Below are 26,785 nucleotides of genomic sequence, written 5' to 3' on the forward strand. Positions count from 1 at the left end.
TGACAGGGAATCTGGGAAAATGTAATGTGTTGGAAGAAGTAAGAGGAGGAGCAGGATGATCACCTCCTTGGATAGAGATCTCATTAATTTGATTTATTTAAATAGACACTTAAATAAACAAATAAGCAAACCATGAAATTATCTACCAAATGGATTCCAAGAAAATACAGTATAGCTATAAATGTCTCTGTTATGAAAACTTGTCTATAGCATTATCCATTCATTTTTTTCAATCTTGAGCAAAAGCTTATTTCTCATTAGCTTTGTAGGAGAAAAATGTATAATTTACTCACATAAGTAGCATCTGTTGAAAGCAAACTTGTCCCTAAAAAGAACCACGCTGAAATTCATAGTGTAAAATAAAATTTATTTGTGACTGGCTGATTGGAAATGATCCTTTGTTTAATTGCGGGGTTGTATTCTTGGACAAAGATAAGTATATTAAAATGATGCACTTCACTCTATGATTTGGGAAAAAGTATACTTCCTTAAGAAGAAGCAATTATGCAGAAAGAATCGGGAAATTGTGACTGAGCAACAGCGCTTGGCATAAGTTGTGGTGACATTATTAAGTGTGGTTTGTTTCCATCTAAAGAAAAAAAAAGTGAAATGCTTGACTTGGAATCTAAATACTTAAAAAAGAGATTTCATATCTTTAGGAAAGTGTGAGAGAAAGGCAATTTGGCTATTTTTAACCAAGGAATTTTCTTCTGTGGAGGCATATGATTTTGTCTCCCTGTAATCAAGATTATTCTAGTTTATATTTACATTTCAAAGTAAAATCTGTTATTTGTATTCTGTGTCATTTTCTGTGGGATAGATTTCTAAAGTTAACTCTTTTCCGTTATGAACATCTTTTTAAAGTTATTGAAGACAGTAGTTAACATGAATTTTTAAATAAAGCATCTCACAAAAAAATGCTGCTCAGTGAAATAAATTGTCTTCATAGTTTCACCAGAATGACTTCTTTAAGCACAGCACAAATCTCAACAAACCCCTGAATTTATGATACCCAGTAAATTAATTTTAAAGTTTATGGACAACCAATACAGGAAAATTCTCCTCTCAGGTCATGTATAGAAATCAGAATTGGCTTAACTTTTTGAGAATTTAGCAACACAATGGAGATTAATTAATCTGCACATTCTCAACACCACATTCTCATGCAGACAGAAGAGTATGAGATACAAATGAAAGCTAAGGAAACATATCTTCTAGATGAACATACACTTGTGACTTTGTGGATGATACTGCTATCATTTTGGTCACATGGACTTGAAAGCATAGGGTTATCCTTGATTTTGCATTTTCCTACAACTCCAAGTCCACAGTCAAGTTTTTCATCTTGCCTTTAGTACCAGTGACACAGCCTACCATCAGGCTTCAGCCCTGCAGGAGTAGACTAGTTTTACCATTTGCTATTAGGTTGCCTTTGCACAGTATCTTTTCAAAATCCATCCACATTATAGGGACAGATAATTATTCTTCACAATAATATTTTAAAATATTGAGAACATTTCCCATTGCCTACAGGGTAAAATCATCCCTTTCCCATGTATCCCATTCTCAGAGATGTTCAGGCAAGAAAACTTGGACTCAGCCCTCATCCAATTCTCTCCTTCACCTTCCAAGTTGATCAGTCCTGTCCCTTATAATTTTCAAGTATTTCTTAGATTCTTTCTCATTCTCTCCAACTCCCACTGTATTTTCTTAGTTCAGGTACCCATATTATCACATGTATTTGAAATCAGCTAGACAGCAGGCTCAATTATGTGATTCAGTTGAACAATAGAAAGCAAGGCAAAAACAAAAAAGATTCTCTAGAAAGATAACTGACTGAGGTCCACATACTATAAAACAGCTTTGACACCTCACAGTTTTACTTCATACATATTTGTTGATTTCCAAGTTCATAAAATAGTATAGTAGGCAACAGATTAGAAGATAGATTGGGGAGGCATGTACAGAGAGAGAGTTGAATAGAATTGCACATTGCTAGTCAGACTGATGGAAGAGGTGGAAAAACTGAAAATCTGACACAAGATTCCAAAATGGATACTAGTCAGGAGCCAGGAGTTTAGGATCAAATAGCCCTACAAAATTCAAGGAGCATCAAATAATTCACTATGTTTTATAACTCAATAATACATTAATATGATCATTCGATATTAATTAGAAAATACTGAGATAAGTCCAATATGTTTTATTTGAAAGGACAAGAGTTTGGGAACGCATGATTAAAAAAATGTTTGCCTCCAAACTATTACAAAGTTATAAAAATAATACTTTTAAGATTAAACCCTGGCCAAAAACTTAAATTACCAAAATGATTCATTTCCTGAGAATTTCAGTTTTTTGACTCATCTCTACTACAAGCCTCTTGAGGGCAGAATAATGAGGTTCAACTTTCTATATAACAAGGGATTAGCATAAGCCATACATAGTATAGGTATTAATACATGTGTATTGTTTGTGAAGAAGAGATAAAAATGACATTCTAAATATAAGGATAAAATGCCCTTGGCTAAAAAACAGTTTACTTACTTGATGTGTGTGTCAAAACGCTTAGACATGTTGTAATTTTACATTACATTCCCTTTCATATTTGTATTTTATAAATCAGTATGTACAGAGGTAAATTAATAGGAAATAATGTGGGTCAATTTCTTTTTCCTAAATATCCCTGCTTTGAAAAAAAGTAAAAATAGTCTACAAAGTATTATAATGATATCCTCCTTTTACATTTATTCACTATTTATATTTATTCACTATTTACATTTATTCACTATTTGATGCTATCTACTCAAAGGAAAAGATAAGATTATAAATAATAATTTATTCAGAAATAGATTACTAGAAAATAATGTGGGTCTTTTTTTTTCCTAAATATCCCTACCTAGGCTTTGAAAAAAAGTAAATATAGTCAACATAGTATTATACTGACATCTTTCTTTTACATTCATTCAATATTTGATGCTCTCTACCCAAAGGAAAAGTAGCTCTAAGATTAGAAATAAAAGAGAATAGCAAGAGATTGTCTTTTCCATTCAGGTAAGCTGGTTACTGATTTCTCAGCTGGATGGAAACAAACCTCCTGGGTCATTTCTGTTGAAGCAGAGACCCTTAGCAGGGATCATACTTTTTTCTTTCCCCCCCAGAAAGTGATTTCACAGCTGTGCCTTCTTCTACTCCTCTGCCACTTCTCCAGAAACAATACAATTGAGTACATCAAACTGTGACTACACTGAAACACCAAAGATTTTGAGATTCACTCTTCCTGATGACCTCAATTTACTTGTCAGGTAAAAATGCCAAATGACACGGGGATAATTGGAAAATGTGAGTTTGGTACAATTTGATGGAGAGGCAGAAGCAGAGGCAAATAGTGTAGCATAATGAAATATTTTCTGACTTTTTTTTTAAAAAAGAGATTCTTGTGTTCATTAATGAATGGTCAAGATGCCTTACCACAGGTAGGCTTCATGTGACAAATTTCAAAGAACAAAGAAAATGATTGAGACATTTAAACACCTGAAACTATGGTCAACATTCTAAATGTCAAAGATATAATTTGTAATTGTCTGTATTTCATATTTTTACTGGCAGTTGAGATAGGTCTTGAGAACATTTTTCTCAAAGAATATTTATATCTTCATGCATATATCTTTCATCCTTTAAAAAGTTTTTTAAGATCCAGTGTAAAATAGCATTTCCATACAAATTTCACAACTTCCCTGGATCACTGACCTGGAACCAATGATATTCAATTTTAAATTCTATTCACCATGTGCCATAATATTAATAGTGGATATTTGCAAATTGGTGAGCATATCTAGGCACTTGAGGTTATAGCTTCTTAATATAACAGTTACTGTGGTTTGAGATAAAGAGCTTTGTAATGAAATTGATCATCATTAGGGATCACACATTTTGTAAGTTGTATGAACTGTATAAACTTAGATTTGTTTGCAGTTTATTTTTCATAGAAAAAGTATTTAAAGAAAATAAACTTGATATTAAAAACTGAATTATTTAGAAAACATTCTAAATAATTTCTTGAGGAAATTCTCATTCACCAACTGATTATTCATTCAAAAACAACAAAAATACTGTTTGCTAAGCACTGTGATATAGAGCTTGGGGAGATGAAGAAAACTGAAGTGTGATTTCCTCCTAGCATTTCTCTTTAGTGAGAGAGAGATGCAGACCTTAGTCGTAATACAGAAACACTGGTGCTAGAATGGAGGTATATGTGAAGGTCACAGGACAAGAGGGGGAGACTGGTAATCTCCATAGGAAAAATCATACGAAGGTTATAAAGAAGGTGATTCTTAAACTAAATCTGGAATGATTCAAAGAAATCTGCAAGTCACCAACATGGTGAGTAGATATTCGACACTATAGCTTGAGGAAACCTCACAAATACTACAAAGATACAACTAGCACAACATCTTCAGGAGTTTATATGTACTTTTGTATGCCTGGGACACATACCAAAATGCACAAGAGGAAGTTGGAGAGAGAGGCAAGGAATAGGCCATCATAATTTAAACTGAAACTGACTCCAGTCAGCATGCTTGAGTTTTTCTCAAGTTACTATTAATATTCAGATTCCAGAATAGGGTATATACAGATGTTTACTGAAAATTGCCATTTTTACCAGAGACATAAACTCTTGCAAATATATGAGAACACTGAAGGCAAACCCAACAGAGAAGAAAACAGAACTGAGATGGAGACATTATTAAAGACATCATTGGAGAGCCTGGATTTGGCCTGACCCTCACACTACCCCCTTTGACTTTTCAGTTACCTGAGGCAATAAAGTCCCACTTTTTATTAAGCCAGTACATTTTTGTCACTTGAAATAGAGAGTCCTATTTAATATAATGAACCAAGAGGAAATAATTAGACTGGATGTAAATGCTAATATGTGGCAGGGCGATGCAGGACTTTATATATCCAAACTAGGTATAGTTACTTCTCATTGTTTATTATGTTGCTTGAGTTGAATATTTTCTATCTAGCTTTACTATCATCTTTTGATTTTGATGATAAACACAGCCTCTCAAGTCTGTTTGCCTGGTAACTGGATGGATAGGATTGGAAGCGTAGGGTGAAATGGAGTGGAAATGTCCTTACCTTTCCAAAAACAATCTTTTTCTATAGAATGACTAACAAATGTGCCAGGAGATATTCCAATTTATTTTTCTTTAATAGATGGATAGTTTTGGGGGGAAATCAGTCCTGTCTTTCCTATATCTAATGGGTCTCATGTATCAATTTAATAAAAATTGCATGGATGCAAAAACAAAGAAAAAAAATGGGCAGACAACATTTCTGGCAAGTTTAGCAAGACAGCATGTTAGAATGTGGGATAATTTGCTTAACTGAAACCTATCTAATTATAAACTAATTATCACCAAAATACTGGCGCTAAATTCATGTGGAACGCTTTTAGTGAATTTTCACAGTTTATGATAACAAATTTGAGGCTACAGTTGTCCTTTATTTGGCATCAGCAGAACTATTTATGGAAGCACGGCTAACCATCAATGCCAGGTGCCAGTTTTTCTTAGCGTTATGGACCCAAGTATATTTCCTTAAGGGCTTGCTATTGCTTTATGCCAAAACTCATTTAACCATCTCCTGAAAGTGAGTAAGTTCTAAGGGAAGATTCTGGATCATTGTTTGAAGCCTGTTCTGAAGAACACCAAACTATTTACCTCAAACAACATCTAATCAATCACCAGGATTAATTCTGGAGAGATTCAATGGGAGACTATTTTAAAAAGGCCAACCCCATGGTAGCACAAAACTATGGCTCCATCAATTTTTTCAGCATCTCTTCAATTATTTACACTCTGCTTCTCCTTAAGCCATGTGTGTGAGGTCTCCCAGTTAAATAATTTATATTAGCAGCAAGAAGGTTTCCTGCACAGTATTGCCCTACTACTTACTATTATTTTGAAGAAAATAAGATTGTTTACTTATGCATATTGATTTTTTCATAAAATTTAAACTTCATTGCCTAGGGAATTGAGTTAAGTAAAAAATGAGGCTTAATATTAGGATCTACAAATGTGGGAGTAAATATCTTTCTAAAATGGAAAGGAAAGGGAATATTTCCTGACATACCCATTCACTTTGTCACATAATATAAAAACAGTATTGTGTTTTATTTATTATTTTTTAACTAGTATCTTCACAATATGACACTGATTTTAGACAAACTGGGTATTTGCCATCATGGCAGATAGAAAGATAAGCATCTTCCGAAATGCTGATGATATGGGTGTGATTTTCAAAAACTAGAATTGATTTCAGGATACAAATAATTCTGCTACCCTATTGCTGCCAGGAAGAATTGAGCATCACCAATTTTATCAAAATGAAAATCATTTTCTTTGGCAGACAAAAGGCAATTGATCAAAACTTCACAAAACGAGACAAGATATTCTCATTTTGTACAAGCATATTTTTTCTGTAGCTTATCCAGGAAAGCATAGTGCAGAGCTACGCAGTTCAATATAACTTTTTCCATGGGCGCATTACTCCTCAGGTTTCTTTTCGATGACTTGGAACAACACCTGCTTTGAAAAATATCCAGGCCAGAATCATCTTTTTTCACAGTATCCTGTGGCGTGGGACTCTGAACTCTCAATCTAGAATATATCTAATGGTGGGGGCAGACTCAAATCTGCTTCCTAAGGACAATCTTTGCTTTGTCTGTAGCCCGTGTTAAACGTGGAGAGGTTTTATTTTTACTTTTGCAAAACTACTGGTTGGGCTTCTCAACATTTATAGTGGAAGGATTTCTCTATTGCTTCACCATATTTTTGTACCATTTGTATCATCTATTGATATGAAAGCAGAAAATTCACATTCTAAGCACTCATTAAAGACCAACTTCGGCCGGGCGCGGTGGCTCACGTCTGTAATCCCAGCACTTTGGGAAGCTGAGGAGGGCAGATCACGAGGTCAGGAGATCGAGACCATCCTGGCTAACATGGTGAAACCCCGTCTCTACTAAAAATACAAAAATTTAGCCGGGCGAGGTGACGGCGCCTGTAGTTCCAGCTACTTGGGAGACTGAGGCAGGAGAATGGCGTGAACCCGGGAGGCGGAGCTTGCAGTGAGCCGAGATCGTGCCACTGCACTCCAGCCTGGGTGACAGAGCGAGACTCCGTCTCAAAACAAAAAACAAAAAACAAACAAACAAAAAAACCAACCTCACATTCTTAGTAAACATCCTCTGAGGTATCTGTTCAGCCCTATCTCTGAAAACTCCCTCCACCCACAGGGAAGGAGTTTGGAAGATTGTTCTCCCTGTCTCTGGCACCCAGTCATACAAACCATTGGATTACTCACAGAGAACTGACCCAGACTGGACCAACCACATTCCCTCTTGCAGGAATTTGGGATTAGGATTCACAATTAGTTTGGCAATTTTCATGCATGGTTGACACTAAGGGAAATGTGATTTATAAGCAATAGACATGTTTTCCTAAATGAACATAGACACAGGTAGAGCACAAAACAGAGATGAGTGGCTGTGCTTTTATTATCAGGAATAAAAGCTGTCTTTCTTTTTGAGAATTTTCCAGTTTCTTGTTTCAGTTTTTTTTGAAACCTAGTCTGGGACATTTCTTCATTCCTCTTTCCGTAAGCGAGCTCATGGTTTATGTGATATCTGCAATCAAAGCGTCCTATTAGATTATTCCAATTTTAAGTTCCTAACAGGCAAAATTTTTGGAAAATAAATTTAAAAGGTAACTCCTTTCATTTACTTCCTAGGTAGAGTTTATCTTTTAAAGTCTGTGTGCATGGAATGAATTAAGTAACTTTCTCCCATCATGGAAAAATCATGTTCGGTCAGTGAAACTTTACCTTGGCTCTATCAAAGGTTGTAGTCAGAAAATGTCATGTAAAAACACACAAAAAACTTTTGCATTTGTTGAAAAAGCTGCTTGAGGCCATTTTCCTCAACAGCCTCTATAAATCTTTCTTAGATCATTTGTGCTTCATGAGTGTTTAACTTTTCTATTCTCTATGCACATACATGTGCATCTCTAGTAATGATTATCAGAATGACACTTTGTTCTCTCTTGTGTATATGGACCTAATTTTCTATTTTAGTTCTAATCTATTAAACATTTTGTGCATACATTTTAAACTGCCTCAAATGCTCTTAGGAAGAAGAGAAATGCAGATTTTAAAAATCACTATTTCTCTGTTTAGTCCTCTGAGAAAGCATCCTTATAAAAATTAAGACCAATTTAGATATGTTATTATATATATGGGGAAAGTCGTGCTACTTACTGCTTAAAACACTCATTTTTTTCTGTTTAAAACATGAAATTTGGACTATTATTTCTCTTATTTCTATTGAATGACATTAATAACAAATTATATATATATATTTGAGACATATATATGTGTATGTGTATATATATGTGTGTGTGTGTATGTGTGTGTGTGTATATATATATATGAGACTATTCTGTTAAACAATAAGTAGTTGTCAAAGATTCCCAAGGATTCAAAGGCATTCTGAGTTGCAGCACAGAATGTGACAGAAAAAGAGGCACATGCCAAAGGTAATTAGAAAGTCCCAAGTCTTTTTGGTGTGTTCTTAACTTGGTGCTCTGTTTGTCTGTCAGATAACTTGGAATAACTTAGAAAATAATGGAGTAGCCTTTTTTTCAGTTATTATGCTCAGTAAAAAAAATACGTGATTTTATTCAAGTTCAAATATTCTCAAAACTGTGTCTATTCAATAATTTGAAAAGTAAAATCCTTCCTTAAGCAAGATATTCTGTGTTTATATTCAAGAAGTGATAACATACCTAATATCTATTCTGAGCCAAAAATATCATTTTCAATCTATAGCTGAGCTTGATTTTGGGTAAGTTGCTTATTTCTGTGCAAGGAAATTCATGAGGTGGCTATTATTTTAATTGTAAAAAACTTATAGTGGAGTATGTGGCTATGGTACATAAGTCTTCTCATTTCCGCTTGAAAACAGAGGAGGATTCCACAGAGGCTGCCCTACAAAAGGTCTTTTGCCAAAATTACATTCTTCTTCTTTTTTATTATTTCCTTTTTTCTTTATATAGGTGAGTAGCAGCTGATTCACAGCACAGGATGGTCCAAAAAATCATACTGAACTCAGTGGAGTTCCCCTCAGAAGAAGGGTAGTAATGATCATATTAAAAAACACCTTTGAGAGCTTTTATGTGTTCTCCATAGTTCTAAACATGTATGTTAACTTATTTAGTCTTCAAAATAATCATGTGAAAAGGTAGTATTATTACCTCCATTTAATAGATGGAGAAACTGAGGCACAAAAAGGCTAATTAACTTGCACATGGTCACATAGTTAGAAAGGACAGAACCAGAATTTACTCACAGATAGTTCAAATCCTGAGTTCGAGCTTCTAACCACTGTCCTATGTTGTCTGTTTGCACTGAGACATTTGATGTGTTAAGTATTGAAAAGAAAAGTAGGCCAACTTCTAGGCAATTTGATTACCATAGAAACAGTAGAGACAATGGTTCTGGATCTACAAGGTGATATTGCTGGAATGGGCCTGAAGGCGGCCCCCTGACTTGCCTACTGTGCTCACTAAGATTTGGTATCTCAGAAGTCAAAACGTAGAGTTTCTTCGGCTGAGTCAAATTGTCCAGTGCTTAAGCCCTGCGAGGTCAACATACCTTGGGGAATTCCGCTCCTCCTTTTATGTCACCTACATAAATTAAACAAAAACTAACACCAAAACTAGCCAATTATCTTAATAGTAAATTCATGGGTATAAAAAATAAAATATCAGGGGAATAAGAAAATGATTTGATTGCTTTTATATAGTATCTATATGCAAGAAGGTAAAGAACATTTTCAATACTATTTTGAAGCTGTTAGAATGGAATTTAAGATTGAAAACTAGTAACAATAATATCAGTATTAATAATCATGTATTGATCTCTAACCACATGATAGCTGGATACTCCTCTGTTGTTAAGTACTTTACAAGCACTGAATCACTGTATCCTCACAGGAACCTTAGAAAGTAGGTGGTATCCTTATATCCATTTTCCAGATGTGGAAACTGAGGCACAGAGTGGTTAACTGATTTATTCAAAGTCCCGTATTTGGGATGTGATCAAGTCAAAATTTAAATCTAAGTTTAAGGAAGTACAACGCTTGCGCTTGAACTTTTACACAAATTCCTCTTTGCTAATTCTCTTTTGCTGTCTATTTACTTGCGAAATACCTGTCAAATTGAATTGCATGAATCAGCTGCTAACATAAAAATTTTCTTTCTTATTTCTGCTTGTATAAGTTCTTCCTTTTCTTCAAGGCCAAAGTAAGGCCATCCTCCCTGAAGTTTTTTGCCAGTTGTCTAGTTTGGAGTAACAATTAGGATTATGGTGATAGTTAACTTTGAATGATCACGTGTTACTTGTGTCAGATACTGCAATGAGTACTTTTCTCACATTAGGAGGCAGATACTCCCTATCCTCCTTCTCAGCTTCACTCTTCACCAGAATATCTCTTATTCTCTGTCTTAGATGGGGTTTACTGGGACACAGATTCTTCAATGGAGCTTGGCTTGCAGCATGTTTTCTGGGGAGTGACCTCAGCATGGACATGTGGGAGTGCAGGAAGCCCATGGAAAGATGCAGCTGTTGACGTGACACGTGGTAGCTGCAAAGACCTCAGCGGACCCCAAGGAGTGCTGGAGCTGGGATGGTCTTCTGGGTTGTCTTGAACTGACACAATGGGCATGGGTCTTTGTACATCACATTGAGGAGTCTTGGATTCTGACTGTCCCCAGGAAGAGGGCATGACCCTGGGACATCCAGCTTCTTTTGGCCAGGGGCAATGTCTGCAGCTATGAGCCTCCAACTATGAGCTCTCGGCAGGCAGAACTACCACTAGTTGGGTCCTGAAGGGGAAATCGAGGCCACCCACCACACCTCTAAATATAAAATGTTTTGCTTATTGTTTGTTTATTGTCTTTCTCATCTCTCTAGAATATAAGCTCCAGGACAGGAGAGATTTTTGTCTAGTTCTGCTATAGCCTGAGTATGTACAGAATGGGTTCTCAAGAATAGTTTTGAATGAATGACTCTACATACAAATGAATAAATTTCTACTTTTCCCACAAGAAAATCAAAACATCAATCAACTACATTGCCTTCCTTACGTCCTAATACCTGGAGAGTTTTGCATTTTAAGAGCAAAGGAAGATAGTATAGCATGTTTGCTTTACTTCATTTATGGGTCTAAGGAGGAGAATCCTCATGAGCCAAGAAACCAAGTCCTATGATGCCTAATTGAATGTAGCATTTTTTCTTTCACCAATTAGAATGTACAACTATGCAACTGAGCCTGAGACAAGTGCTTTTGCATGGCATGTTAGTTTTGGTGCCTAACTTCCCTCTGCTAATATATCACCATTACCCCTAGGCTATCTAGATTCACTAAGTTTCCCAGATAACTTAATGTCTAGATTTTCTTGGAAGGGTTGACTTGGGATGGCTTAGTTCCAGTTTTCTCAAAAGGTTCTGGTGAGCAGGTCATAATTTACTGTGCTTTCAGAAAGTCCACAGACCAAATATGAACTGTCAGGGAGACATATGCAGGCTTACCTGCTGGCAGAGAGCGAGCACATATTAGAATTTAAATTGATGATTCCCAAGGTTCTAGCACCTTCAGTAGGTGAATTTTTCAAGGCTAAAATAGTCTAGGGAATTTGGAAGTTATGAGAGCTATAGAAGTGTCAATGAAAAAAGATATTTGGAAGGTTTTATTTTTAGTGTGGTAAAATGAAGGTGAGGAAATAATTAGATGTGTTCTCAATGGTTTCAGGGACGTCAGTTATGGGAAGCTTACTGTGACTGGTTTGCTGTCTCCAAAACTACATACAGCTGGAAGAAAAATAAAAACCTAGGAAATTTGAGCCTCAGAAGCAAGGTAAGGATGGCATTGCATGGTCCTCACTAGCCACGTCTTGTGTTTCTTGTACTGAGATCATCATCCCCACCATTCCTTGCTGCTGATCTTGTGCTATTTGAGGATGACACTGGTTCTCCAATCAGAGCTTGCAGCCAAATAACCTGGAAGGCTTATCAACACAGAATGCTGGGCCCCACCCCCAGAGTTTCTGACTTAGTGGGTCTAGTTGGAGGTCTGAAAAATGTGCATTTCTGGTGTGTTCCCAGGTGTTGCTGATGCCTTTGGCGCAGGGCTCACATTTTGAAAAGCACAGTCTGAGCTATACTGACATTCTTCCAATTACTAGAAAGCTCCATGCTCTCTTTGATCTCTACACCTGCACACATACTGGTCTCTCTGTCTAAAGAGAACAAAAGCTCCCCAGTTCTCTCATCTGGTCCCTCCACCCTCACTGCACCCCTACTTTCATGGCCAAGTTTGACTTAACCTTCAAGTTTCCTTTAAGACATTACCTTGTGGCAGCTTTCCTTGACACATTTGTTTGCATTGTTCTCCTTGTGCTCCCTTATACAACACATATTACTCTCTACAGGAATGTTGTTTAATATTCTGGGCTTCTCACTAGCTGTTGTGAAAGCAGGGAATTGGTTTATCCTTTTTGTTTCTGAATCCCCAGTGCCTACATCTATATCTGGCCCATTTATTAATATGTTTTGATTGAGTAAATGGGTGAATGAACAAGTTGAACAATTAAACATCCTTCTGCTTACTTTAGCTTTTACTGCTTCCACTCAAGTGCCCTTCTCTCCTCCCTCATATTAAATTTAACGCAAACTGTGTCAAATTTTAAAACAAATTCTTTTTACTTCCAAGGGTAACAACTTATGTAACAATATTTAAAATAATGATAATTTCATTCCTTTTTCTCAAAATGGGAATAGGAAGTGTATACGAATGCAGAATATATGTATTATGTATACGAATGTGTGTATGTATGTACATATATATATACACACGTGTGCTAAATTCAGTAATGTTGCCATGTTTATTGTTGATGGAATTGCCAAAATTATTTGTTGACAAAATTATTTAGTCTGCTCACTGATTATGCATCCAGCCAATATAAGATAACTAATTTAAAAAAACTGTAGTGCAAGAGAATTTTTAAATGAATGCTGTTTTCCAGAAGCATAAGAGAACATGAAAATCAGTTAGATGTGAATCAGCTATTTTATATCTAGCAGTAAGACTGCCATATTCTGCTCCTTTGCCTATCTTTATAGTATAGTAATGTGCTCACACATGTCATGCTTGGATTTGTGCACACACAGCTAAATCTTTTAAAGTACTCCTGCAATTTTGCCAAGAATTCTTGTTACTCAATTTAAATTTCAAGGGAACTACTGTTTCCCTTGAAAAAGTAAAGTGCAATATGAATACTTATGCTGCTTCTTAATTCTTCATACAGGCCTTTGTAGAACTGGCTGGGTTTATTTTATAAACATTTGTCCATTCCGTATTGTGACTTGATGGTGAAATAAAGCACAAACAGCTGTTTTGCATTGGGCTAATACAAATTTAGAAGACGTTACATTAGATAATTTAAAATGTTTTTTATTGAAGAGTGGCACCAGGCAAATTAAATTTTTTCCAACTATGCTTTTACGTTTTGACATAAACATATAATATTTAATATTCATATATTTTATATGAATTACTTTTAACCTGACTTGGACATTTTTACAACTCTTTCTTTCAATTCTCAGATTTTTTTTCAGCTCTGAAAAATAATGGATTATCATGTGGATAGAATTTGACCAGGACATACAATTACAACAGGAACCAAAACCCTGTGCTATGTCATCCTTCCAGCCTGTGACTTCCCAAAGGACAGCTTCGTCCCGGCATCATGTGTTTCTACCCTTTCCCTGTAAGAACCATATTTTATATATCATCACTATGATACTCTACAACCAGCTAGAGCTCCCCTAATGCTTTCAAACACCATTCTATCAGTACTTACTGAACAACACAATACTCCTATTCCCTACTTGAGCTTAGTGCATGACCATGCAACAGATGAGGGTGAGTGGTCAACCACAATGAAGAATCATACCAGCAGTTCTGGATAGGCCTCCATATTGCTGTTAATATAATGAGAAATTAGGTTTTCTTCACTTTGCCCTTGATGTTTTTCTGACAACTAAAATACGACTTTTGAAAAGCCACATCAAAATATAAGTCAATAAAGCTGATTTGGGTAGTCTGAAGAATGGCTCTAACTCTTTAAGTGTTACATAGAGAATATATTTTTCACTAAATCTGGGGCAATTTGAAATACCTAAGGACCATTTTTGCTCTCTTTAAGAATTCAAGGTTGTAAAGTCAAATAGCTTCAAAGAAAAATTCAAGCAATTTATATGATGGCTGATAGAAAAAAAAATCCATCTCATATCAAGTCAAATTAAAATCAGACTTTGGGAATGACATAAATCAGGAACTCTCTTATCTCTAGTGTGGTTTAGTGATAAGCTTCCTGAAGACAGAGACCATATATTATCTCCTTCATTTCCTTAGCATTCAGCAGACTGCTTGTTATTAATATATGTACAAAATAAACAAAAATAAAATACTAAAAATATATAGGTAGAATACATGTAATGTGTTTGAAGCAACATTGAGTATTTATAAATACTGAGTATTGTGTATTTATTGGATAATATTAATTCATATGCAATTAATTGAATGCCTTCTATTTGCCAGGTGCATGCAAAGCAATATAAGAGGTACCAAACTAAGAAAGAAATGGGGAAATATTAGTCAAAGAGTGCAAGTCTTCAGTTATAAGATGAATAAGTTCTAAGAATCTAAGGTACACCATGGTGACTATAGTTAATAATACTGTATTGACTACCTGAAATGTGCTAAGAGAACAAATTCACACAGCATACACAAATGAGAATCTTTTTAAAGAGGAAACAAAAGAAATGTTCCCTGATCTTGTAAAAACTTCCAGTCAAGGGTTGATGGTTTATATACCAAAGAAATAATATTTTACATGCATTGCTATGTGTTACTGCCTTAAAAATAAGCTACTTTCTGTATTAAGAAATACATCCACTGCTATTTGTTACTTTTGTTTTAAATATGAGCCACACTGTAACACTGCCCTTTGATATGCACATTTTACAACATCTAAGTACCTGTTAATAGTTAATGATTTTCTTTCCAGCTCATTTAGCAAAGTTATGATCTTTAATATTTTGCATATTAAGGCCTTCAATCTGTCTTATGGTACATAAGCCTGGTTCCTATCATTTAAAATCCTTATTTGATCTAGGCATAATTGAAATAAAATCTTTTTTTAATTTTTGTCAATTCAGTCTCTCTTAAAGGGAGACTTCCACTTTCTGTGCAAACAGTTACTCTTCATCAAGACCCTGCATATTTAAGTAAATCATACTAGCTGCTTTATTTTGCCTCTTTGGAGTGTTATACTTGGTCTACCATGTGTACATTAACACAGAAATATGCATTAAAACACTGCACAGCACTGTGAACTTGATGCATTGAGATTTATAAATAGTCTTCTGAAAATCTGCTTATATTCAAAGACACATTATGCTAAGGCAAAATATAAGTAATTAAGAGAGGGTGATGAATTGGAGGTAATAATAAAAAATAATCATGTAGAAAATTATAAGTAATGACTAGGTGAATAAGAAAAGTGAAAGTACTGAATGGGCAGAAAGGGAACTCAGTTTTGGTTCTAAGCATTAGTATGAAAAGGGCCTAATGCCATAATAACCCCATTCCAATGCTTACTACCTGTGGGTACTGTTAAGTTACTGTACTTCATTATGCTTTACTTTCTTGATCTGTAAAATTGGCATAATAGTATCTTCTGCAAAGGCTATAGTGTTTTGGTAACCAGAAAAGATTTTTAAAAAGTGCTTGGAACATAATTAGAAGTCACAAATATGTTGTTATGAAATCTCAATGTTTGAACTTACATTAAACTTGTATCACGACCTTCTAAACAAAGCAGGGATTTCTTTTATCACATGCTAAACAGGTTCCCAATTAGCTTCAGCACAAATTCTTATTATGAGGGGCCTTCGTCAACTTATGGGACAGGCCACTTTATATTCAGACACCCTAACTGCTAGAAAATTCCTCTTTTCCACTGATGTTTGCATTTAGATGGCTATGGCTGCCAGTGTTGAAAGTGTGCTATTGATTGGAGATTACTTTAAATTAAAGTCTTATATACTGGAATTTGTCCTCCTCTGGGTAGACTCATAAATATGAAATCTGCCTCCTGCTTGATTAATTAACTTTTTTATTACTCTACCAGGGTCAGCTGGTCCTCTTTCTGCTTCATGCACTACCATTAATAATCATTCCAAAATTTCTGGCTGGTGTTAATAATGATGTAGCTAATTTCATCCTAAGTAATTGAAACAGTACAGACTGTGCTTCAACAGACCGGATCAAACATAATGGAGGTTTTTATAAAAGAGTTTAAGGAAGAAAATGTGTTAACAACAAAATTGTCATTTTACCCTACCTAAAATGCCCCCCAAATTTAGAATTAATGATTAATTTGTAGTTAGACTTGCATATATTATGTTTTTTCATGACTCAAGCCAGTTATAGCTTGTTACTCAAAATAAAGCAAGCAATATTGCTCATCTATGGCAAATAAAATTATCCGATTCTTTCTTTTTGAACTGGTAGGCAACATACTGTTCTTTAGTATTTTAATACTAATATTTAATATTTTAGTATTTCTTTTTCTTTTTGACCTGGCAGGCAACATACTATTCTTTAGTATTTTTGTAAATCATATTTTCTTTATTTATTTGATGACATGTGTATTGGAACCTGTGTGTAAGACATTTTGAGACACACAGATATACAGACTATAGTTCTTTATCTCAATGAGTTTACAACTTAGTAAAGAATTACGCCTTTGAACAATAAAATATTTAGAAATTCCAAGGAAGGAGTGATGATTTCTTGCTGGCAAGAACACTTGAGGAAGGCAGCATGTAAGCTACAGTGACTATTTGTAATGGGATCATTTTCTGAATACTCCAGTTGGAAGTCATAGAAGAATCTTAGATATGATGAAGATACAGATTATTTTGTTCATGAAGCATCCAAATAATCTAATTTTTCCAGAGAATACGTTAACTTGGAAAAATCAATAGAAATGATGTCAATTTGGATTACATTTGGAGGGGGACCTGATATCTTGCTGAGAAATTAACATTCTATTCAATACAACATATGCAACGATTTAGAATTTTTAAGTGTGCAAATGGAATTTAGACAAATTAATCAAATAGGGACATAAACATGGATTAGGGAGGAAGAAACTGAAACGTAACGTTGCATCTTATTTTTTAGGATCATTTCCTACCTACAAATTGCTAAAACAAGCCAAATTTCTTATATGTCAACCATACTAAAACAGCTAAATCTTATGTATATTTTCAAAATAATTAAGTGGTTACATTTATTCATTTGTATCTACATACATACCACTTGTTGAAAAATATATAAGGCATGACGTAAGATTTTATTTTGAAATACCCACTATAATGTAATTATTTTATAGTTTGGTTTGTTCATGTTGATTATAATGATTTTTATATGATTATTTTATGTGCTATAAATTTAGTCCATCATTATTACTTTTGGTAAATAATACATTTTAAAATGTTGACAGATATGCCTTTTCTGCTACAAAACTGATTTATGCAGCCTACAGGTGAAAACTTAAATTTACATGTTGTTAAAATGTAAGCTGTAATTAATCTTTTCAGGAAAAAGGAATGCATTGCTTATATGTTGGCAATGTATCAATTCTCATGGGTCATTTAGATAATTATTAAGGCAATGGAAGAGGTAAATTGCCAATTACTACATGTAAAATTCCAATTTTCTTTCAAACACTGGCTTTAAGCTATGGATTCTGTTCCCTTTTGATAGCTCATAAGTTATTTTTTTAGTATTTAAGCAGAAGGTTCAAGCTGGCTACAATCTAGCAGAATACATTTTATTTTGGTTTTAAAACTGCACATGAAAAATTACTTACTGCTACTATAAAATGGAATTTAATGTTATACAAATCTTGCTAGTGTTTTAAATAAAAACAAAAGTTTGATTTCCTTATCTTTATTACTTTTTAAAATGTATAATTTAACAGGATTATTGTTAAAATGTATCAAACATGTTTTTTTTCCAAGCAATTTATAAGTTATGGCTAATATTACTGGTGATGTCAACAATTTTTTATTTTGATTCTCATTTTTTTCAGCAGTGAAAGGCCCAGAAAATAAGCTCAGAAATAATAAGAAATTTGAGGTAGTTAAAATTTGCTATTACAGCTGTATAAGCCAAATAAGACTGTACTTGACCAAATAAGACTGTACTTGTGTGTGTGGGGATATGTGTTACGGTTAATGCTTTGGGGTATAATATAGATTTTATTTTAATATTGAGAAAATTCTTACTAGCTTCTAACACCTAATTTCCACCTATCTTCCAAGAAAATCCACATGAAGTATTTTTATATTCTTACTTTCTTACTACTGATTCTGTAATTTTATTGTGGTTTTGATAAATCTATTCTAAAAAAGTAGGGGCAATCAAGTACAGTACCTAATAATAAGGCCAGTACACAGTAGGCACTCAATAAATGCTGTTAGTGGACATAATATTAACTGTACACTTAGCCCAGCAAGATATCAGTGGATCCATAAAATACGAACATTGAAATACCAGGAAATAATTTTCTGACTATATATCAGTCAATTTGGTCTATCAATCAATCTGTCTATATTTCTACCTCCGTATACATATATGCAATAAGGAATGTTTTATAGATTTAGGTAGATGGGAAACCAATAGCTCTAGTTCAAGTAGACTTATTTTACGATGCTAACAGTGATAATTGGTAATCTTAGCATTTGTCAGCCAGTTAGAGAATCTCCACTAGCATATTTTGAGACTGAAAAAGAACCAAGCAGTAGTCTCTAAGTGCAAGAGGGTCGCCATAATTTTTCTTCAGATGCCACTATGTTTGTAGCACAAGTAGCCTGTTAAGAACATTATGATTTTCAAAAGGAATTATTTCATAATTATATTATTGCCGTGGTCATTAGCAAAGTCAAACTTGGACAAAATAAAATAATATGACTAAAAAGAACTGAATTATAAACTACTTAATTTTGTTTAATTTCAAAAATTTGAACCAGATCACCAAATGAGATCACTCCTTTCCAACCCATACCTCATCTCTATGAATGTATTATAAAGTTAATTAAGTGAAATACACAAGAGAGAACTTAATAATAAAGCTGACATTACAATAATTCAGGCACTACTTGAGAAACAAAGGCTATAAAAATTTAAAGAAGAGCCAGGAGGGTATGGAGAGAAAAAGATGGATGCCAACAGTTGGGATTCACATCATCATATCCTTGAATTTATGGGAAACCTATCCATATGCTACTATAGCATTATTCACTGAAATTCTCTCCTGGGTATACACAGCAGGCTTTGAAAATGCTATTTAAAGCTAACCAGGTTTTTTTTTTTTTTAAACGATCCTTTAAATTATTTTCCCTTAGACTGTAAATTGACTTAGGAGCCATTCTATGTTCTCAAACATCAGGTTTAGACAAATATATTATTTTCAGGTTCTTCTCAGACATTTTATCTTTTCAAGATTTTAACCAAAGTCATTTTCATGGCATTCATGAATCAGTAATTCAGAACACAGTTTTCACCATCTTCTGCTGCCATTGTCAGATAGTTCTAGGGTTCTAATCTTGTACCTCCACTCACTAGGTATCAGATTCCGGTAAAGCTACATAAGTTTCTAAAATGAGGCATAATCTTGTCAGAATTAAATGAGGTAATATGTGTAAATTGCTCAGCATAGAGTCTTGCACGTATTACTAGTCATATTAATCCAGGATTCAAATCCACCAATGGATCCGGCATATTTTCTGGATACATGCAAATGCCCTTAATATGGCTAGAAAGTGCTCTTGGTTTGACCCGTGTAACTCTCCACCTTCATCTATCACCATTTTGCCATTCGTATCTCCTCACCACAGCCGCACCAAATTATTTACTCTTTCAATATTTTATGTTGTTAGAGGCCTTTATGCTTTTTCTGTTCCATGACTACTCTTTGAAGAAAGAGTCCCAGCCCCTCACCCTCCAGAAGCCTTTCACCACTCACGTGTGCTGAACTCGTCATGTTCATTATGCTGTCACCGTACCCTTTGTGTATTTTTATGATAGTACACGTCACTAATCTTGTATTTTTTATTCACATTTTTTATTTTCCTCCCAGAAATATAGACTGAAACGCTATTAGCTCTTATTATTATTTTTTTAATCCCCAGAGCCTCATACGAGTATGGCGCATATTAATTGTTCTATACATGTTGGTTGAATGAGTGAATTGTATTGAGTCACTTGTGAGTACGAGACCTTTTTATCACAGAACGTCTGAAGAAACTGTCCTCAAAGTACAGTGTGTTGAAATCTAAAGTTAAAACCAAATCAAACTGTTAATATTTAAATCAGAATTTTTTAGTATTACACTAGATGACCTTCTCTAAAAGTCCCAAATGAACACAAATGACTTATTTAGATTTAGCTCTATGAGTTTATCTGAGAGTGCGTTTCTAACTTAAAAACGCAACACTCAACAATGTCACACTTTAAAAGTCAGGTGAATTTTTTAAATCTGTGAAATAAAACAAGAGAAGTGCAAAGGCTATTAACTTTTCCAGGCTGTGAAAAGAAACATAGCCTAGAAAAGACAATGATTCGACTATCTCGGACCAAACTTTCCTTGGACTGTATCCTTAGCTTTATACCTAGGCTAAGGTTTGACAAGTGGGCAGGGAAAACAAACAAACAAACAAACAAACAAACAGTGAAAAAGACATAACAGGGACAAATCTTTTGATATTTTTATACAGATTTCATTGTGGATCTATGTTTTGTGATCATTATACTCTACTCCCAATAATTTTCTCTCTAGTTTAAAAAGTCAATAGTCTCCAGCAGAAATTCAAATGACTAATACTGATACAAACACTCAAGTCACAAGTATTCTTTTTATTAATTAGGTTACTCATTCTCCCTAAGCTGGGGTCCTTCTTACTTAAATATATCAGCACTTTCTCCCTTTGTAGTTAGATGTAATTGTAACAAAGAAGTTCTTATGTGTGAATACTATTCATCAATGTAAAACAACAAAAATATTCCTTCTGTCACAGATCTGAAACCCAAGTAGCTTCATTTTGAGGGAGTAATAAACTGAGAAACTACGGCCTATTTCATGGTCTTTCAAAAGATACTTCATAAAAATACAAATGATAAGATGTAGTAGGATGGTGGAGTAGCTAACAGCATAGGCCTTTGAATAAAACACGCTTCCACTTCAAATTTTAGCTTAGCTTCGTACCAGTTGCTTAAATTTGGGCAAATTGTTCAACTCCTTTAGGTTTCTGTTTTCTTATAGGTAAAATTACAAAAATAATACTTGTCTCACTGGCTGTTGAAAGGTTTGAATGAACAACTCCATGTAAAATATTTCATGTCATTTTAGGCATTTTTAGGGGCTCAATAAATGCTATCTATTATTATTGTTATCTATAAGGAATTAGTATAATAAATTTACTTTTATGGAATTATTATGTTAATACAGTATTTTAACAATGATGGAAACAGATTTTTCTTACATATTTGGACACTTTTTCATAAAGATGTCTGGCAAAAGCAATCCCTACTATTCTCACAAAGAGAGCAGTAAGATGGATTTCTGAAGGCCAAAAAGAGTTCACTGGTAAAGCTGGATTTAGAATGAATAAAAGACCTCAAAGCTGATGTTACATGACATTGGACCATCTCACTCCCTTTACCTCCCATTTTGGTTTTCAGCATGTTGAGGCTCCGGAATTAACGTGGGTTTCTGATGAAGCCCATGTATCCGTACTTAAACTTATAATGTACATGTCACTGGTGTTCATCTCCTGACCACTGTTTTTATTGACCTGAGATAAAAAGCCAAAGCTGCACAATTCTGAATTGCTAAAATCATTTGTTCATGGCTTTATTCTCTTCCAAGTTTTCATTAGGATCATATCATGATGCCAGGACTGGTGAACTATTAGGCATCCATAAAGACTCTGTGTAATAGCATAAAGGGCCACATTTTGGCCATATTACAATGGTGGTAGAGTAAGGAATTTCATGAAAGCATTTAATGATAGCACAAAATATTAACTGAAATCACTGTGTGAGTATTTACATGAAAAAACTCTAATTTAAATGAACTATTAAAAACATGGGACACCCGGCTTTTAAATATCAGGTCAAATTGCAATGATACTAAATTCATATCCTACTGTATATCCTTGCGTGAAACTTACTTTCATCTCCTGTTTCAAATTCAAATTTCTGACTGTAGCCACTGTATCCCGTTGCAGTTCTCACTCGGATGTGAAATACATACTTGGTGGCTGGCTTCAGACCTGTGATGATGACACTGGGGGCCTTGGACCTTGTGGAAGAGTAGGTCAGCTGCTCATGTTCCTGGGGGACAGAAAAAAAGGAGAAAGGAAATGAAATGGAGTTATTCTACCTTTTCCTAGAAACATTCCAAAGTTTAATTGAGGAATTATGCTCTGAATACTCAAAGTATTGATTACAAAGTAGTGTCAGCATGGTTTTCCATAATTTGGCATTTAGTTGTTTATCACAACGATGCATATGATATGGTCCTATTTGGAAATTTATTAAGAAAGATGATTAGTCTTATATACACTGCACTTGTATTTTTGGTGATTTAGATTCCTGACCCAACTCTAAGAAATGGTGGTGGTGTGAGAATATGTTTACATAGAATGGCAGCTGCATCTTGAGCAAAACGGGCACATCAGATCAGACCACACCAGCAGAGTGCAAGGAGCAAAGGTGGGAGAATTCAAGTACCAGCTACTCACTTCTACCCGCAGGTAGTGCCAAAATGCCGGCGCTATCCGTGGGTAGACCTGTGGGTGAAAGGAGAAATACATTAATTGCTTTTTAAAGTTTGAAATCTTTCATCCTGAAGTCAATTACTTTGTGCTGTACTTCAGTGTTCCCCCAGTAGTAAAACCGGAAATTGAGTCAAATTTAGGAAATAAAAAGATGAATTGTTTCCTGTAAGGGAGAATTGACTCCTCCCCTAAGTATTAGAGTTTATTTCTAAACATATATTAGTTACATAGTGATTGTGAAGTAGATTCACAAATAATCTGCCCATGGAAAAGCACTGGAGACACAGAAAGGCATGAAAGACTTACCACACCTGCAGAATCAGGCAGGGCTTGAGGCTTGGTTCTCAGTCTCTTGCATGAATTGCCAAATTATCTCACTTCACTAAATGGAAGTGAACTTGCCAGGGCTTTCTGGATGATCTAGGCAGTCAGGGTTTGTTACATGATCTCTGTTGCCCACTACCTCAGAACAGGACAGTTCATTTTACCTGTCTGTGTAAGAGATTGTCCACAATATGCTGGTAGTGGGGACAAATTAAACCTACACTGTTTTTGTATGGTGTTATTTTTCAATAACTTTACAATGATATTTTAATAGGGTATCTGGAAAAAAATGCATTTGTGTAAACAAAAGCCATAGGTCAAGCTAGGTCAACAGGCCCTCAAGTTAATTTCCACCATTCTCATAAGAAACCTAGAGATTTTCAGAGATGAAAAATGACTTTCAAGGTCACTAGTTGAATCATCCATTTGATGTTTAAATTCTGTCTATAATATTCCCATCAAAATTTCATCTAGTGTTTGCCTGAAAACCATTGTTATTTAGGAGAACTTCCCAACTAACGAGACAAGGTATGAAAATGTACACATATGGAGAATGTGTAATACATTACTTCATGTATTTGCTGGTGACGCTTTAAGATTTAGAACTATGAAAATCATTTCTCTTAAGCTACTTTTCAGAAAAAGGTCTTATCTTAAGGATCATTTTTAAACTTTATGACCTTCCTTGTTAGAACTTTATATGCTATATGGTTATTCTGTGTCTAGCTAAAGAACTGAATTTGCCATTTATACCCCAAATAATAGAACTGCGTATTAAACATAAAGTACAAAGAAAAAAATGAGTTAAGAACAGCAATATTTTAAGTAAAAAAAAGACAATACCAAAAAACTGCAACTTATATTTATCTCTAGGTGATTTTAAGATTAGAAAATAAATAAATATTTATCAACCTAGCATAAAATACAAGGAAATAAAGTCTATAAATCATCGGTGGTGACAATGAGCTGTTAGGGGTTAAATGTAGGAGCTTGCTCATATCAAGGCATTTATAATTAGGTGGCTTAAAACACATGTTGTGGAGAAAAAATTCTTGTGAGCTATTAGAAAAAAAGATATTGTTTCTGGCAGGAATTTCTAGAACATTTGGATTTTTCAATCTCATATACAAGAGGAGAATATGCTACTTTTCACAGAATTTCTACAACATAAGAGTTATGGTGCATTTTGAGTGCTGTTTCACAATGTGAAATGATGACTGAGATAAGAACTTTAAAGCAATGAAAAAAAGCATTTAGTCTTATCCCAAAAGAGAGAAGATATGGTTCAAAAGTTTACTCTTAGAATGGCCCCAGGATAATTACACGTCTTATCCTTGTTGCTTCCCCAAAAGATAGCTAAATAGTAATTTCCTATTCAGTAAAGTTATAGGGAATAAAGGACACCTTTTGTAGGCAGCTTTTAGCATTTTTGTTGTTACATACAAAAGTGTACCTGCAGCTAAATCCTTGGAATAAAAATCCAACAGTAGCAAGTGTACTTAAAGGGTTCTTCAGCCTGAATCACTCACCACTGGTGAGTGCTGCTGCCTTGTCTTATGTCTTGCAGCTTGCTGACATGATGAGGAAGAGGGTCCAGGAAGAAGCAGTCACAAGAATTCTTCACAGTACACAGCAGACCTCTCTCCTCCTGGTGTTTTTAAGCTCTTGTGAAACGAAGTTAGCTTTTATCTATGTTATGCATAGGTAGGACACTATCGTCCCAGAATTTTGGCCAGTTGCCTTTCTGCTGATGCATCAACTCCAATTCAAAGGTGCTGTCACCAGGTAGAGACCACACTTTGCCACAGAGCCATTGAGATGTTTTCTCCATCCTGGCAGGCTGAATTTTGAATAGTTTAGATAGGGTATGTTGGCATGCTTTTCTGGAGTTTGTACCATGATGGCACTGCTAGCGGTATGACACGTAAATCTTCAACTCAGCTAGGGAACACATCCCATTGTTCATAAAGTTCTATTTCTCATCTTTGCTGAATCTGTAATAAAATTCTTCTTCTCATTCTTAATATTATTTATTTTTGTAATTTCTTTTTTTCATGATCAAGCTTTCCAGAGGTTCAAAGACATTTTTGGCTTTTTCCTATTTTTTTAATCTATTATATTTGATATCTGTTCTTACTATAAATTTTCTTTCTTCTTTCTACTTTCTTCTTTGTTAGTTATGTTGTCTTCTAACTTCTTATGTTTCATGTTTAACTGAATATCAGCACATTCTTTCAAATATATAATTTAACCTTACAGATTTCATGCTAAGTACTGCCATAGTTATACTTCATAAGGTTTCATAAAATGTATTATTAATTGGTTCTAAGTACTTATTAATATCAAAAAATATGATTAAAAATTTTTTTTGTGGCAGATCCAGAACTATTACTTGCACATTTTTGTGGATTAAGAGATGGTATCAGGGAGTAAATAAATGGCATAAAATGAACCTCCAAAGGCATAGTCCCATGGGCTGCAAAGCAACTGAACCGTGAATAGTGCAGTGGATGCTCACTGGCTGAGAGCACTGGCCATCTTGTGCACTAATGCTTGCTGGCTGAAAGTGAAACAGCTTGTGGCATGACCTCTTCTTGGATGAGCACAGAAAATAGCACCAATTGTGGGAAAAAATCATCGAGAAGCAACAAAATTTAACACATTTTTAGTTGTAACATTTTCTAAAATAAAACACATATACAATTCCTGTTTGATATATTTGTATCTGAATTAAAATAATAGTTCAGAACCAAATAGTGTGAACACAGAGCACTGTCAAACAGGGCAGGCACATACTGTTCTCTAGAGATACTGACTTTTACTTATGATTCTTTTCCCATGGGAAGACCCTGGCACTTACATTTAGGTACTGATCCTTCCAAGATGCTGAGAATGAAGGCTTTTCTGGGAATCATATTGTCACACTGAACCTTTCATTTACCAGAAATACTGAAATTAGCTTTATCTCTATAGGTGTCAACTTTTAGAGGTGTCAACTTTTTTTTTTTTTTTTTGAGATGGAGTCTGGCTCTGTCGCCCAGGCTGGAGTGCAGTGGCCGGATCTCAGCTCACTGCAAGCTCCGCCTCCCGGGTTCCCGCCATTCTCCTGCCTCAGCCTCCGGAGTAGCTGGGACTACAGGCGCCCGCCACCTCGCCCGGCTAGTTTTTCGTATTTTTTAGTAGAGACGGGGTTTCACCGTGTTAGCCAGGATGGTCTCGATCTCCTGACCTCGTGATCCTCCCGTCTCGGCCTCCCAAAGTGCTAGGATTACAGGCTTGAGCCACCGCGCCCGGCCTAGAGGTGTCAACTTTTTATGGTAACTAAAAGGGATCCTCTTGCTAGAGTCTGGAACCTGTTAGCATTCAGTCTGAAAATTATAACTTAGTGAAAAGAAATAGGCTCAGGTGTTCAGACCCTATG

At 34.9% G+C, this 26,785-nt stretch overlaps 1 protein-coding gene across 7 annotated transcripts in view; it reads right to left on the bottom strand.

Moving 5' to 3' along the window:
- The window catches only part of EPHA6 (EPH receptor A6), a 930,448-nt gene that overhangs the window by 268,424 nt on the left and 635,239 nt on the right, over positions 1–26,785 (bottom strand). For 5 of the 7 annotated variants that reach the window (XM_045385337.3, XM_045385336.3, XM_015446572.4 and 2 more), the window contains 2 exons: positions 23,005–23,052; positions 22,432–22,594 (listed from right to left, as the gene is read on the bottom strand). In XM_045385337.3, the coding sequence (XP_045241272.2) occupies positions 22,432–22,594; positions 23,005–23,052 (211 nt within the window). The remainder of the gene's footprint in view (positions 1–22,431; positions 22,595–23,004; positions 23,053–26,785) is intronic. The other 2 variants (XM_065539279.2, XM_005548367.5) reach the window with 1 other exon arrangement.

This window comes from Macaca fascicularis, chromosome 2, assembly GCF_037993035.2.
Source record: "Macaca fascicularis isolate 582-1 chromosome 2, T2T-MFA8v1.1".
Taxonomy (NCBI): domain Eukaryota; kingdom Metazoa; phylum Chordata; class Mammalia; order Primates; family Cercopithecidae; genus Macaca; species Macaca fascicularis.